The sequence below is a fragment of the Triticum aestivum genome, chromosome 7A (genome assembly GCF_018294505.1).
Source record: "Triticum aestivum cultivar Chinese Spring chromosome 7A, IWGSC CS RefSeq v2.1, whole genome shotgun sequence".
Taxonomy (NCBI): domain Eukaryota; kingdom Viridiplantae; phylum Streptophyta; class Magnoliopsida; order Poales; family Poaceae; genus Triticum; species Triticum aestivum.
In genome coordinates, this window is record NC_057812.1 from 385,884,528 (window position 1) to 385,896,194 (window position 11,667).

Genomic DNA, 11,667 nt, shown 5'->3' on the forward strand with positions numbered 1-11,667 from the left:
GCGACGCCTAGGCGGGCGCTTTGGACGCCTAGGCGCCCAAAGCGGTCGATTTTCCAAAGCGGAGGGGGAGCGCTTCGACGCCTAGGCGTCGCCTTAGGGCCGCTTTAAAAACATAGCTGGCTATTGTCAGTAGTAGGTCAGAGTCTTGAGTGGCACCTGTTAGTCTGGTCGGGCCAGTATAGAGGTAGTGTCCTCGGGGAACACCCTCACATCTCTTTATGGAGCCGAATCTCTAATCACGGTGCCGGATGCCCTTTGTTAGGGGTCGAGCTCGTGACCCATGGAGGGTGCATCGTCACCGCCCTACTCCGTAGTGTATCTGGGTAGCCTAGACCGCGGGGGTCAACCATCGATACCCATGATTGACGACGCCTGAGTCCTAAATAGCTAGTCTTTGACTAGGGCCTATGGGAGACTCGCCTCTCAGGTCTTGCAAAGTCCTATTGGAGGCTTGCCTCTCATCTTCTGCAGTCTTTGCGAAGTCCTGCGTGATGGCGCATGCCACATCTGCGTTTCAGCAGCCCATGGCAAAAGGGCTGGAGGTTCTCACCGCCCCGTTGTTGGATTGAATATGCGGGGGAGCGAAAGCGTGTGTAGCTTGGGCTTGCCTCAATCTTCGAGGCGGGGCCATGAATGCGCCGTCTTCTTGGCGACGTGTGTCCACCTTGGTGGGCGCATGCGTGCCAGGGCGGGAAGGTTGGTGTCGGGGCGCGGGGCTTGACGGAACACGACGCCCGTGTTTCCTCCCTCACCCCCTTGTATAAATCAAGGGGCAAGGGGAAGGCAATGCCTTTCACCTGCAAGTCCATCGTTGTTGCAAACCCTTCCCGCTGTGGCCTGGCCGTTCTGCCCGCGCATCACCCTCCCAAGCTAGTAGCTGTCGCTTGTCTGATCTTTTCCATCCGGTGACGGCCACCGCTAGCCCATTCTTCCACCGCTTCTTCGACCCTAGATCTGCGCCTTTCCCATCTTTTTTTCGACCGCTAGTGAAGCTCCTTTGTTAGTGGCGGACAAATAACCCATGGGGATGCTCTCTGATGCTACCTGTGGTAGGACAGAGCGCTACCTGTGGTAGGACAGAGCGTCCGGTGACATCACAGATGGAGTCTCCTGTGAAGCGATGCCGTCCTTTAGCTGGCTCTACCCCGTCGATGCCTTCCGCCGTTGGGTGGGCGAGACTTGCGAGCTGCATCCCGAGATCCAATGTGTAAACTTGGAATGAACCATGGCGGCAAACTTACTATAGATAGACAAGACCTCACTACGAGAAGATAAAATATATCCATGTGTGTCAAGAGGAATCATTTATAAAGATAACATAGTAGCGATGGCCTCCTTTCCAGGCAAAGGGAGTTGGACTCCGCACTTGACAGTCTCGCTAAGACACACCACCGGAGACGGATCTAAGAACACCATGTCAGACTAAGGATGAGAGGCGAGACCCGCATAAGTGACCAAGACGATGATGCCATCTTGAGAACAACTCGTAAACAAGGCCAGGCAAAGGGAGTTGGACCCCACACTTGAGTGAACAAGATTGAAAGTACGCTTATGCGGTCTCGCTAAGACACACCATCGAAGACGGATCCAATAACACCACGTCAAACTAAGGATGAGAGACGAGAGCCGCATAAGTTTCCAAGAGGATGATGCCCATGTTGAGAAGAGCCCGTAAACAAGGTGTCCGAGGCGGACAGACTGGCGGCGGTGGCAGCGGAGGGAATGTGAAGCCAATCAGCTCCCAGAGACCTTGGCAATGATGACAGCGAGGGCCAGCACCAAGTAGAGTGCCCGTGTGATGATCTTGAATAGAGCAAGATTCAAAGTCAAGAATGACCCTACAAGCGGAGTCAACAATCTGACCACCAGAAATGAGTTGCATGGTAAGCCGAGGAACATGAACAAGATCAGAAACATGAAAGGCGAAGTGCTAGATTGCCTTGGCCATTGACCAAGAGGGATGTACCATCAACAGTAAGAACATGAAATGAGAATCTAGTGGCCAAATAGAGGACAAAGTTGATGAATCATGAGTCATATAAAAAGATGCTTCAGTACCAAGAATCAATGATGATGTACCTACCTGTGTAGAAGGTGGTCTCACAATGCCAAAAGAGTTGGTAGTAGAACCAACAAAACCTGTCAATGGAGAAACGGGATACACAGATAGTACGCGTCGTAGTTGCGTAATTTCCTGCTCAGACAAGGGCTCAACTAAAGAGATCGACGTAGATCCACCTGACAATGGAGAACGAGAGGCAACAAACAGGCCGTGAACACATGCAACCTCGTGCTTATTGAAGGACACAACTGAAGTAGTTGACATAGAAGCTTCGAGAGAGGAGCGGCCACCATCACTTGTGGAAGCCGCTAGAGTAGGCGGAATAGCATGACCAGTATCACTTGCAGAAGCCAGACGAGGTCGCATGCAGACAAGCACCAAGTGCCAAGGGAAGGCGCATGTGTGAGGCGTAGACAATGGAGCGATATGCACCAACACTGTCGGTGAAAGTCCCGAGGAGTCGGTGTACAATGACAATCACCATGCGCGGAGGTCGCAAGAGGAGTCTGAAGAATGACCACCACGGCCTGTGGAAGGCGTCAGAGGGAACGACCTCACATGTGGATGAGCACCAAGCACCGAGGAAAGGCGCGTGTGCGAGATGGGATCAATGTAAGGAACACTGTCAAGAACCAACGGCGGCGAGGGAGGTGTGTACCTACAAAAACTTCATTCCTGTTTTTTTACTTTGAAGGCCAGTTGAATGCAGTCACGCACAACGCACAGAGACGGTGCATGCATACAAGAGGTCGTAGCTGCCGGGACCAGCGGGTAGCAGAAGCAACATCCGACAAGTTGTTGGCGGGAAGCTGCAGGTGCAACAACAGCGGGACGGCTGGATCCACCGACAATCACGGATGGCTGGAGCACTCGTCGACCTCGGAGGTGGAGTACGGTGGTAGGGGGTGGGCGATCGGGGACCTGCGGCCCAGCGGGGGGAGGTAGTGGGTGGCAGTGGGGGATAACCTGGAGGGCGGCGGCATGGCTTGACCTGAGACATGCTGAGGTTGGCAACGCAGAGACCTGAGGTGGGAGATGCAAGTTGGATAGAGAGAGAAATTTGGATGGAAAGGGGAGGAGGCAGCGATGGCCAGCTAAGAGGGGGATGGTGGTAGCATGAGTTTGAGATTGAATCGGAGCATGAGTTGCGTGTGTGGAAGAAAAAACCTAGAACTCTAATACCATGTATGGAAATATGCAACTCGTATATGCAGGTGGCCATAGGCCAGTATATGTACACGTATAGGTATGGTACAATATGCAGAAAGCCCTTTATAGAACGGGGAAAATACAAATGGTACATGGCTAAATACTTATAGCTCTAAGAGGCCCTTTGGTTAAAGGTCTAACCCAAGGCAATGCTAAATTGCTAATATCTGCTCTCATAATTTAATACGACAGCAACAACAACCAAACCTTTTAGTCCCAAACAAGTTGGGTAGGCTAGAGGTGAAACCTAGAAGACCTTGAAACTAACTCATGGTTCTGGCGCATGGATAGCTAGCTTCAGTACACCCCTGTCCATGGCTACTTCTTTGGTGATATTCCAGTCCTTTCAAATCTCGCTTAACGGACTCCTCCCATGCCAAATTTGGTCCACCCTGACCTTTCTTGACATTGTCTGCATGCCTTAACTGTCCTCTATGCACTCGCGTTTCTGGAGGCCACGTATATCCTCATTCCAGAGCCGATCCTTGTGTTGGACATGTATCCATCCCAAACATGTGCATCTCTGCTACACCTAACTGTTGGACATGTTGTTTGCCCCAACATTCAACGCCATATGACATAGCGGGTTGAATCGCTGTCCTATAGAACCTGCCTTTTAGCTTTTGTGGCACTCTCTTGTCACACAGAACACGCCAGAAGCTTGGCACCGCTTCGTTTCAGGGCGCACCTCTTGGTTGGCTTGCCATATGAGTTATGTTCTCTTTATGGTTTCTTTTGTTAAACTATTGTTGATATGAGTTAACTCAAAGGGCATATGTCATACAAATTCTAGTTTTTTCTTGAAAAATTCATACAAATTCTACTCCCTCCGTTCCAAATTACTCGTCGCAGAAATGGATGTATCTAGAACTAAAATACATCTAGATACATCCATACCTGCGACAAGTAATTCGGAACGGAGGGAGTAGTTGGTATGGTACACGTATTCTTCTTTAGTTAAACTCTATTGGGTGGCCTATTAGCATCATTACAAAAAATATCATTACTTATGGATCATTCCATGGTATAATCTTGTTCTCTGTTTAACTGCTGATTTTTTTTTGCAAGTTATTCAGTATTCAAGCAGGCACCCTTCAAAGCCTGCATATGATTGCATTCCCTCTAATCAATCCAGTATCATGCTGTAATCACCACCATTTCTTTTCTTGTAATAGAAGATTTTACAATGGATAACTTTACCATACCCAGTGTTTGCTGGTTTGAGCCAACCGCACTATTCAGTCATTACAGCACACAGTCAATGGGTTTGACAATCTGCTGCCAATGGTTTTCTACTTTTAAGCAGTTCTTCTGGTTCCCTGGTTGGTAATATGTGACGTACCCTGCTATTTTTCCATGATAATTCCTCAATGTTTTTTTGGCTGTATTGATATTTTCCAAAAATGTTACTGTTGACTTTGCATCTAACGTAGGTTTGTTGTTTTTGTGCTTTATATCTGTGCCGTTGTCATAAAATCATGTCAGCTGGAAAATTGAGTACCATCTACGTTGGAAGATATTGAACGTTGATTAGCATCTTGTTATTTGCTATGATTATGGTGTTTATTGCACCCAAAAGGACGTTAATCTATGAAAAATACCATTTCGTCAAGGTTTTCCTATGCAGTTGATTTCCTTGAAGGATATAGTTAACTTCTCTTCATTTTTTACGGGGTTAATTTTTCTGTGAGTGGGTAAAAGAAATATTATCATTGAATGACTGATCGTTTGTGTTCCTTGCTAAGACCTTCACTCTGTTTTGTCCTTTGCAGGTATTCTATAGTTAAAGCATTCTGCATTGCTTTTGGCATGACATTCTTCAGTGTGTTCGATGTGCCAGTGTTTTGGCCTATCCTTCTTTTCTATTGGGTGGTGTTGTTTACTGTCACAATGAAGCGTCAGATCCTTCATATGGTGAAGTACAGATATGTTCCATTCACCTTTGGGAAACAGGTACCTTAGATAAATCATTTCAGTTAGTTCTACAACTTGCTCACATAATCGTAATATATGTTATATTGTTGATGTTTGGTTTATTTGTCAGCGTTATAATGGGAAAAGGGCAGCTTCTGCAGATGATCTCACACTTCCCAAGGATTAAATATATGGGAATTTGGAATGGTGAAATGCTTTTGTTAGTTATGAAAACGTAAGAGAGAAATTGCTTATAGTGGCTGCACCCTACCGGTAGCTCCTCACAAAGATCTGAACGTTGCAATGCTAACATCAAGCATTATGACCTCACTAAACCCTGATATCTTCACAGTGCTGAGAATAGGCCTTGGTGGCCTAACCTGGATTTCTGTATTCCCATGGTGTTTCCCCGTAGTGGGGCACGGAGCTAAATGACTGTACACATTTGTTGCTCCGTATTTCATTGTATGTCATATATAACGTGGAGAAGATGGCCCAGAATCATGTATACTTCCGTCAAATGCTTTATTCAACCATCGTTTCTTGCCGGCGCAATTGCCTTGCTTTTGCAGCGTGAATAATATTGATAGACTTTGTTGAGTTGGTTTACTATTTCTTAACAATTTACTGAGGTAGTACTAACTAAGAAAGGAATAATTTGTCTCGTCTACTCCCTCTGATCTAAAATGTCTTCACCCCCTTTCCTATCGAAATATATGATGTTTTTGCAGTTCAAAAACGTCTTATATTTTAGTACAAAGGTAGTATTAGTTTACAGAGGTAGTACTAATTTAGTACTAATTAAGAGGGAATAACAGAGGTCCAAAACGGAAAAAACTTACATAGGGTGTTATGCATTCGAACGCCGGTCCTCAAAACGGACATAGTACTCCCTCCGGTCCTTTTTACTCTGCATATTAGAATTCTCTAAAGTTAAACTTCACAAAGTTTGACCGTATTTATATGAAAAAATATCAACATTTGCCATGCTAAAGTTATATAATATGAAAGTCATGACACATCTAGTGATATTGATTTCAGATTATGAATGTTGACACTTTTTTCTACAAAGTTAGTCAAACTTTACGAGGCTTGACTTCAGTCAAATCTTATATGCGAACTAAAAAGGATCGGAGGGAGTATTTATTTATGGATGCGTGAACGCTGGTCCCCAAAACGGACATAGTATTTATCCGTGGCCATCCAACACTCCTAAATCTTCGCCCACCATGGAAACAAACTTGAACAATACAAACATAATTCATGCAATATGACTGGAATTCATGCAAATAGACATATAAGTTCAATCTATTTTACATAAACTAGTCATATAAGTAAAATATATTTGTCATAAACTAGACGATATTTGCTTGTTCAACTTCAACTAAAACGTAAAAAACCCTAAACTAACTTGTAGCGGACGGGGACCTCGTATGCCTGGCCGGCGGCACCTCCTCGTCGGAGTGGTCCTTCTAGTGGCGGAAAGGCCCAAGGACGCGGCAGCCCTGCCCGACGCTCGCTGAGAAGTTGCTCCGCTTCCTCCTAGGCCTGCGGAGGGCTGCCTTGGCCAATGCCGATCGGAAGCCCTGTCCTTGCCCGTGCCATCGGCACAATAGTGAAGGTGTCGCGGAGCGACCAATCCTCCCAGATCTTCGCAACCACTTCGTCGAGCTGGTAAGCGAAGAGAAGAGGATGTGGAGTGTGGTGCGGACGACGCTTGAACCATGCATAAGTAGGCGTGGCCAGGCGAGCAAATGGGCAACCGGGTTCAATGCGGCTCACCAGCCGAAGTAGGCTTCTCGGTCGCCGCATCGGCACTGAAGCGGCGTCGCCCACTTGTCCGGTCTCGTCACCCTGACCGACATCAATGCCGTGTGGAGTCATGTACACTCTACAGTGGGTTGACCGACACGATTGCATGGCGATTGCTTCGCGTAGAGAGGTTTTTTTGGTGGGGTCGGCTGTTGGACACACTAGATAATACCCCGCGCGTTGCCGCGGGAATGCGTAGACACATATTTGTAGTATTACATGCAAAAATTTATGCACATAATCATCTCATGAAAAAATGTACCGAAAACTATTTTCAACATGCCTAATGGATTGCCACGGGCACACAAAAAATCTTATGGGCAATAAGTCTCACAGAAAGGAAATGACACCAACCATGCTGATGAAAAAGTGGTTTGAATACTTATAGGATGTGGCTCACTGTTACATTTTCTGCTGATCCCTAGCACTTCATATTAAGAATCAATCTCATCAATGTGGAAGTTTTTTGTTAACTACAAAAGAACCAAAAGTTCATTTAGAAACTTAGAATCGATACAACTAACAACTACAATTGCATGGAAGCGTATTAACCATAAAATGAGCATCTTTATGTTCGCAATTACATATCCTGAAAGAAACATGTGGAATGGACTTAATAATAGTATTCCTATATATTATATGGAAATACCATAGCAAACTGAGTGAAACGATTCCTAAAAAAATAAAAACAATATTGTACAGCAAAATAACTTAAGCATGTTTCTATTGTGAAGCACGGTGTATCCTAAAGCATCGGGTTTCTCCAATAAATGAAAAAGAAGTCTCACCTCAGTTATGTAAGGGTGCAATAATAATTTACCATGCCTTCTCCAGAAGTCTCACCTCGGTTATGTGAGGGTGCAATAATAATTTACCATGCCTTCTCTAAATGGGAAAGATGTAGCAGGCAAGAAAAAATGTGTCAACAAATGAAAAATCAGGATCAAGTAGTACAAAACTATTAACTGAGAAAAAAGAAGCATGTATATGTATTGCACAAAAGTAATGTATTTGGCCACCTCAGTGAATCATTTGATGAATGAGTTAATAGGAAAAGAAAAACAATAGGCAAAATTTCAATATATTCAAGATGGACATATATTGAAATTTGATGCTTCTATATCTATCATAGACTCTGCAAATACATATAAATCGATGCTTTGTTATATAATGACCCATTTGGAAAAGCAGCTTGACAGTAACATGTTGGATGGAGCAAACTGCAACTTTTATGCTAATAGATGTCGCGAACAGTATAGTTACAAAATCAGAGGAAAAGGGCTGCACCTCAGTGAGTATAATAACACAATATAACCTGCAATAGACATAGTTAAGTGAAAGGTTTAATTAGGGATGAACAAAATTTAGTCTGTCACCAAAATAAATCCCACCCTGTGCCAAAAAAAGAGGCATCACTAATCCATTCAACAACAATCTGGGAGTCCGGGTGGCTAGGAATGGAAAGGCGACCCGGTCCGTGTCCCAACTCCCATAGAGAGATGCAGGTGAGATAAACTGTCAGGTGTGTCGGAGGAGCTCAGGAGCAGAGGAACTGCGTGTACACGTCGATTCAGCTGTGCCTTCCTTGCCGATCTCAGTGGCCGGCAATAGATCCAAGGAGTGCACTTCACGCGGAGATCACCTACCAGTCGCCGGACTCTGCTGCAGCTATGAAGAAACTGGTTTCTTTTGTTTTGAGTGAGAGAGAAAGCTGACCATGGACAACCGTGAGTTGTGTGCAGGTAGGGGAAAAGCTTACCTTCTTTTATGGAGCGCTGCTTACATGAAGTAATTTCGTTTTAGGTGAGAAGTTGTTCGGCTGGCTCTTACGATTAGAAACGGAAGCATTAAGGTGGCGTTTGGTTCAAAGGCAAGTATGGGTTGGCTGAGGATGTCTTTAACCACCTGGTTAAGGATAGCCACCTTTTGTTATTTGGTTGAATGGAGTTGGCTGGGTTGGATAACCACATTTTGTTGTTTGGTTGGAATGATGAGTGTTAGACTATGTATAGCTTCTGTACCTATGTACGTATATGGTACATATTGTAACACAACCATTATATACAATGAGATAAGCCACCCCTAGAGGGTTGTGCTGGTTCCCCAAAACTTATTGTCTTATATGGTATCACGCTAGGTTACGATCGCTTCCGCTTCTAAACCCTAATACCCGCACCGCCGCCGCAGCCGCCGCCGCCTTCACCGCCGCCGCCGCGCCACCGATCGCGCCGCCGCCATGTCGAGCGCCGCCACCACCGGTTCCACTGCTGCGGGCTTCCTCCCGGCCTCTCTTGCGGCTCTGCTCAACCTCCCGCTCGATGTCGTCTCTGTTCCGGCTCCGATCGGGACAAGGAGCATCGGCTCTGTCTTCTCCACGCCGCCGGCGCCCTCGCTTGGGCGTGACCTCGTGGTCCACACCGCGGCCCCGCCGTCCGCTGCGGACTCCGCAGGCGTCGTCCCGCCGCTCCTGCCGCAAGCGGATCACACTGCCCCGCTGGCGGGGTTGGCGGCGTCCGCCCCGGCCGCGGGCCTTGCGGCGTCCGCACCGGCCGCGAGCTTTGCGGCGCCCGCCCTGGCTGCGGTCCCGCCTCCTCCCGCATCGGCTTCGGTGCCTCCGGCTGCCTCCATGGTGTTTGCACCCCAGGCAGCCTCCTCGATGGGATTGTCTTCGCCGCCGCCGTTTCACTTCGGTCATCTCATCACCATCAAGCTCTCCGCCGACAACTACATCTTCTGGCATGCGCAGGTTCTCCCGCTCTTGGGTAGTCACTACCTGCTAGGCTACGTCGACGGATTGCTTCCCTGCCCACCCGCGCTGGTAGACAACGTGCACGGTCCGGTCTACAATCCGACCCATCGCGTCTGGACGGGGCAGGACCAGGCGAACCTCTCCTCCATCCAGGGGTCGCTCTCGCCGGCAGTTGCCGGCCTTGTTGTCTTCGCGAAGACGTCTCATGAGGCCTGGACCATCCTTGAGCGCACCTTTGCAGCGCAGTCCCAGGCTCGTGTCTCTGCACTCCGTCGTCAGCTTGGAGAGTGTCAGAAGCTTGACTCCACTGCCACTGAGTTCTACAACAAGGTCAAGGGCCTCGCCGACACATTGGCCTCCATTGGACAGCCCCTCACCGACTCCGAGTTCAACTCGTTTATTGTCAATGGTCTTGATGAGGAGTATGATGCCTTAGTCGAGATCATCAACGAGCGGGGCAACTCGACACCCATGCTGGCACACGAGGTTTTCTCTCGGCTCCTTCTCACTGAGCAACGGGTCGAGACTCGCCGCACCAGGGGCACTGGCTCCCTCTCGGCCAACGCCGCCACCAAGGGTGGCCGCTCTTCTTCATCACCCCGGTCTCCCTTGGGGCTGCCACCGTCGCCCGCCTCGGCCCCCCCACCTACTGCGACCTTACCGGGGGCTGGCGGTCCACGTGTGTGTCAGCTTTGTGGCCGCGATGGGCACTGGGCCTCCAAGTGTCATAAGCGCTTCCAGCGAAGCTTCCTTGGTCTTGGTAATGACGGCAAAGATACACGCAACAATGCCCGTCAGGTCGCCATGGCTGATCGTCCCGCGCCGCAGAAGCAACAGGGACACACTCAGTCCTACTGGGGCGACAGAGCATCTAACCAGCGAGATGGGGAAGCTTCACACTCGTGAACCCTATCATGGCTCCGACAAGATCCACACCGCCAATGGGGCAGGTATGCACATCTCTCATATTGGTCAAGCATCTCTTCTCACTAGACATGCCAATAGGAGTCTTCAGCTTCGCAATGTTCTTCGAGTTCCATCTGTGACCCGTAATCTTCTTTCAGTTCCTAAACTCACACGTGATAATAATGTGCTTTGTGAATTTCACCCTTTTGATCTTTTTATTAAGGATCGGGGCACGAGGGACATTCTTCTTAGTGGGCGGTTGTGCCAGGGCCTCTACCGTCTGGAGCATCCTGGTGTCGCTCGTGTTTTCAGTGGAGTTCGGGTCTCTCCGTCACAGTGGCATGCTCGTCTTGGTCACCCGGCCACACCTATTGTCCGTCATATTTTGCGTCGTCATGAGCTTCCTAGTTTGTCTAGTCATAAAGATGTAGCAGTGTGTGATGCTTGTCAGCAGGGGAAGAGTCATCAACTTCCTTTTTCGGAGTCCAGTCGTGAGGTGAAACATCCTTTAGAACTTGTGTTTTCAGATGTATGGGGTCCTGCTCAGACTTCTGTCAGTGGTCATAATTACTATATCAGTTTCGTTGATGCTTATAGTCGCTTTACCTGGCTTTACCTTATTAAACGCAAATCTGATGTGTTTGATATTTTTGTTCAGTTTCAAAAACATGTTGAACGTCTTCTCAAGCACAAAATTGTTCATGTCTAGTCAGACTGGGGGGGGGGCGAGTATCGCAACCTCAACTCTTTCTTTTAGTCGCTTGGGATAGCTCATCGTTTAGCATGTCCACATACACATCAGCAGAATGGTTCAGTCGAACGTAAGCATCGTCATATTGTTGAAGCTGGTCTTACTCTTTTGGCCCATGCATCTGTTCCATTTCGGTTTTGGAGTGATGCTTTCACCACTGCATGCTTTCTCATCAACCGTACTCCTACTCATGTTTTAAACATGAAGACTCCCATTGAGGTTCTCCTTAATGAACAACCTGATTATACCTTTCTCAAGGTATTT

The 11,667-nt window shown here is 47.7% G+C and overlaps 1 protein-coding gene and 1 long non-coding RNA gene across 2 annotated transcripts in view; one reads left to right on the forward strand and one right to left on the reverse strand.

Moving 5' to 3' along the window:
* The window catches only part of LOC123146950 (protein RER1A), a 13,146-nt gene extending 7,406 nt beyond the window's left edge, over positions 1–5,740 (forward strand). The window contains exons 2-3 of the mRNA XM_044566210.1: positions 5,044–5,224; positions 5,316–5,740. Of these exons, the coding sequence (XP_044422145.1) occupies positions 5,044–5,224; positions 5,316–5,372 (238 nt within the window). The 3' untranslated portion in view covers positions 5,373–5,740. The remainder of the gene's footprint in view (positions 1–5,043; positions 5,225–5,315) is intronic.
* Positions 1–8,717, reverse strand: part of LOC123146951 (uncharacterized) — a 13,685-nt gene extending 4,968 nt beyond the window's left edge. Inside the window, exons 1-2 of the long non-coding RNA XR_006472995.1 lie at positions 7,352–8,717; positions 6,028–6,095 (exon numbers count right to left, since the gene is read on the reverse strand). This is a non-coding gene — a long non-coding RNA (uncharacterized lncRNA). The remainder of the gene's footprint in view (positions 1–6,027; positions 6,096–7,351) is intronic.
* Between the last annotated feature and the right edge of the window lie 2,950 nt (positions 8,718–11,667).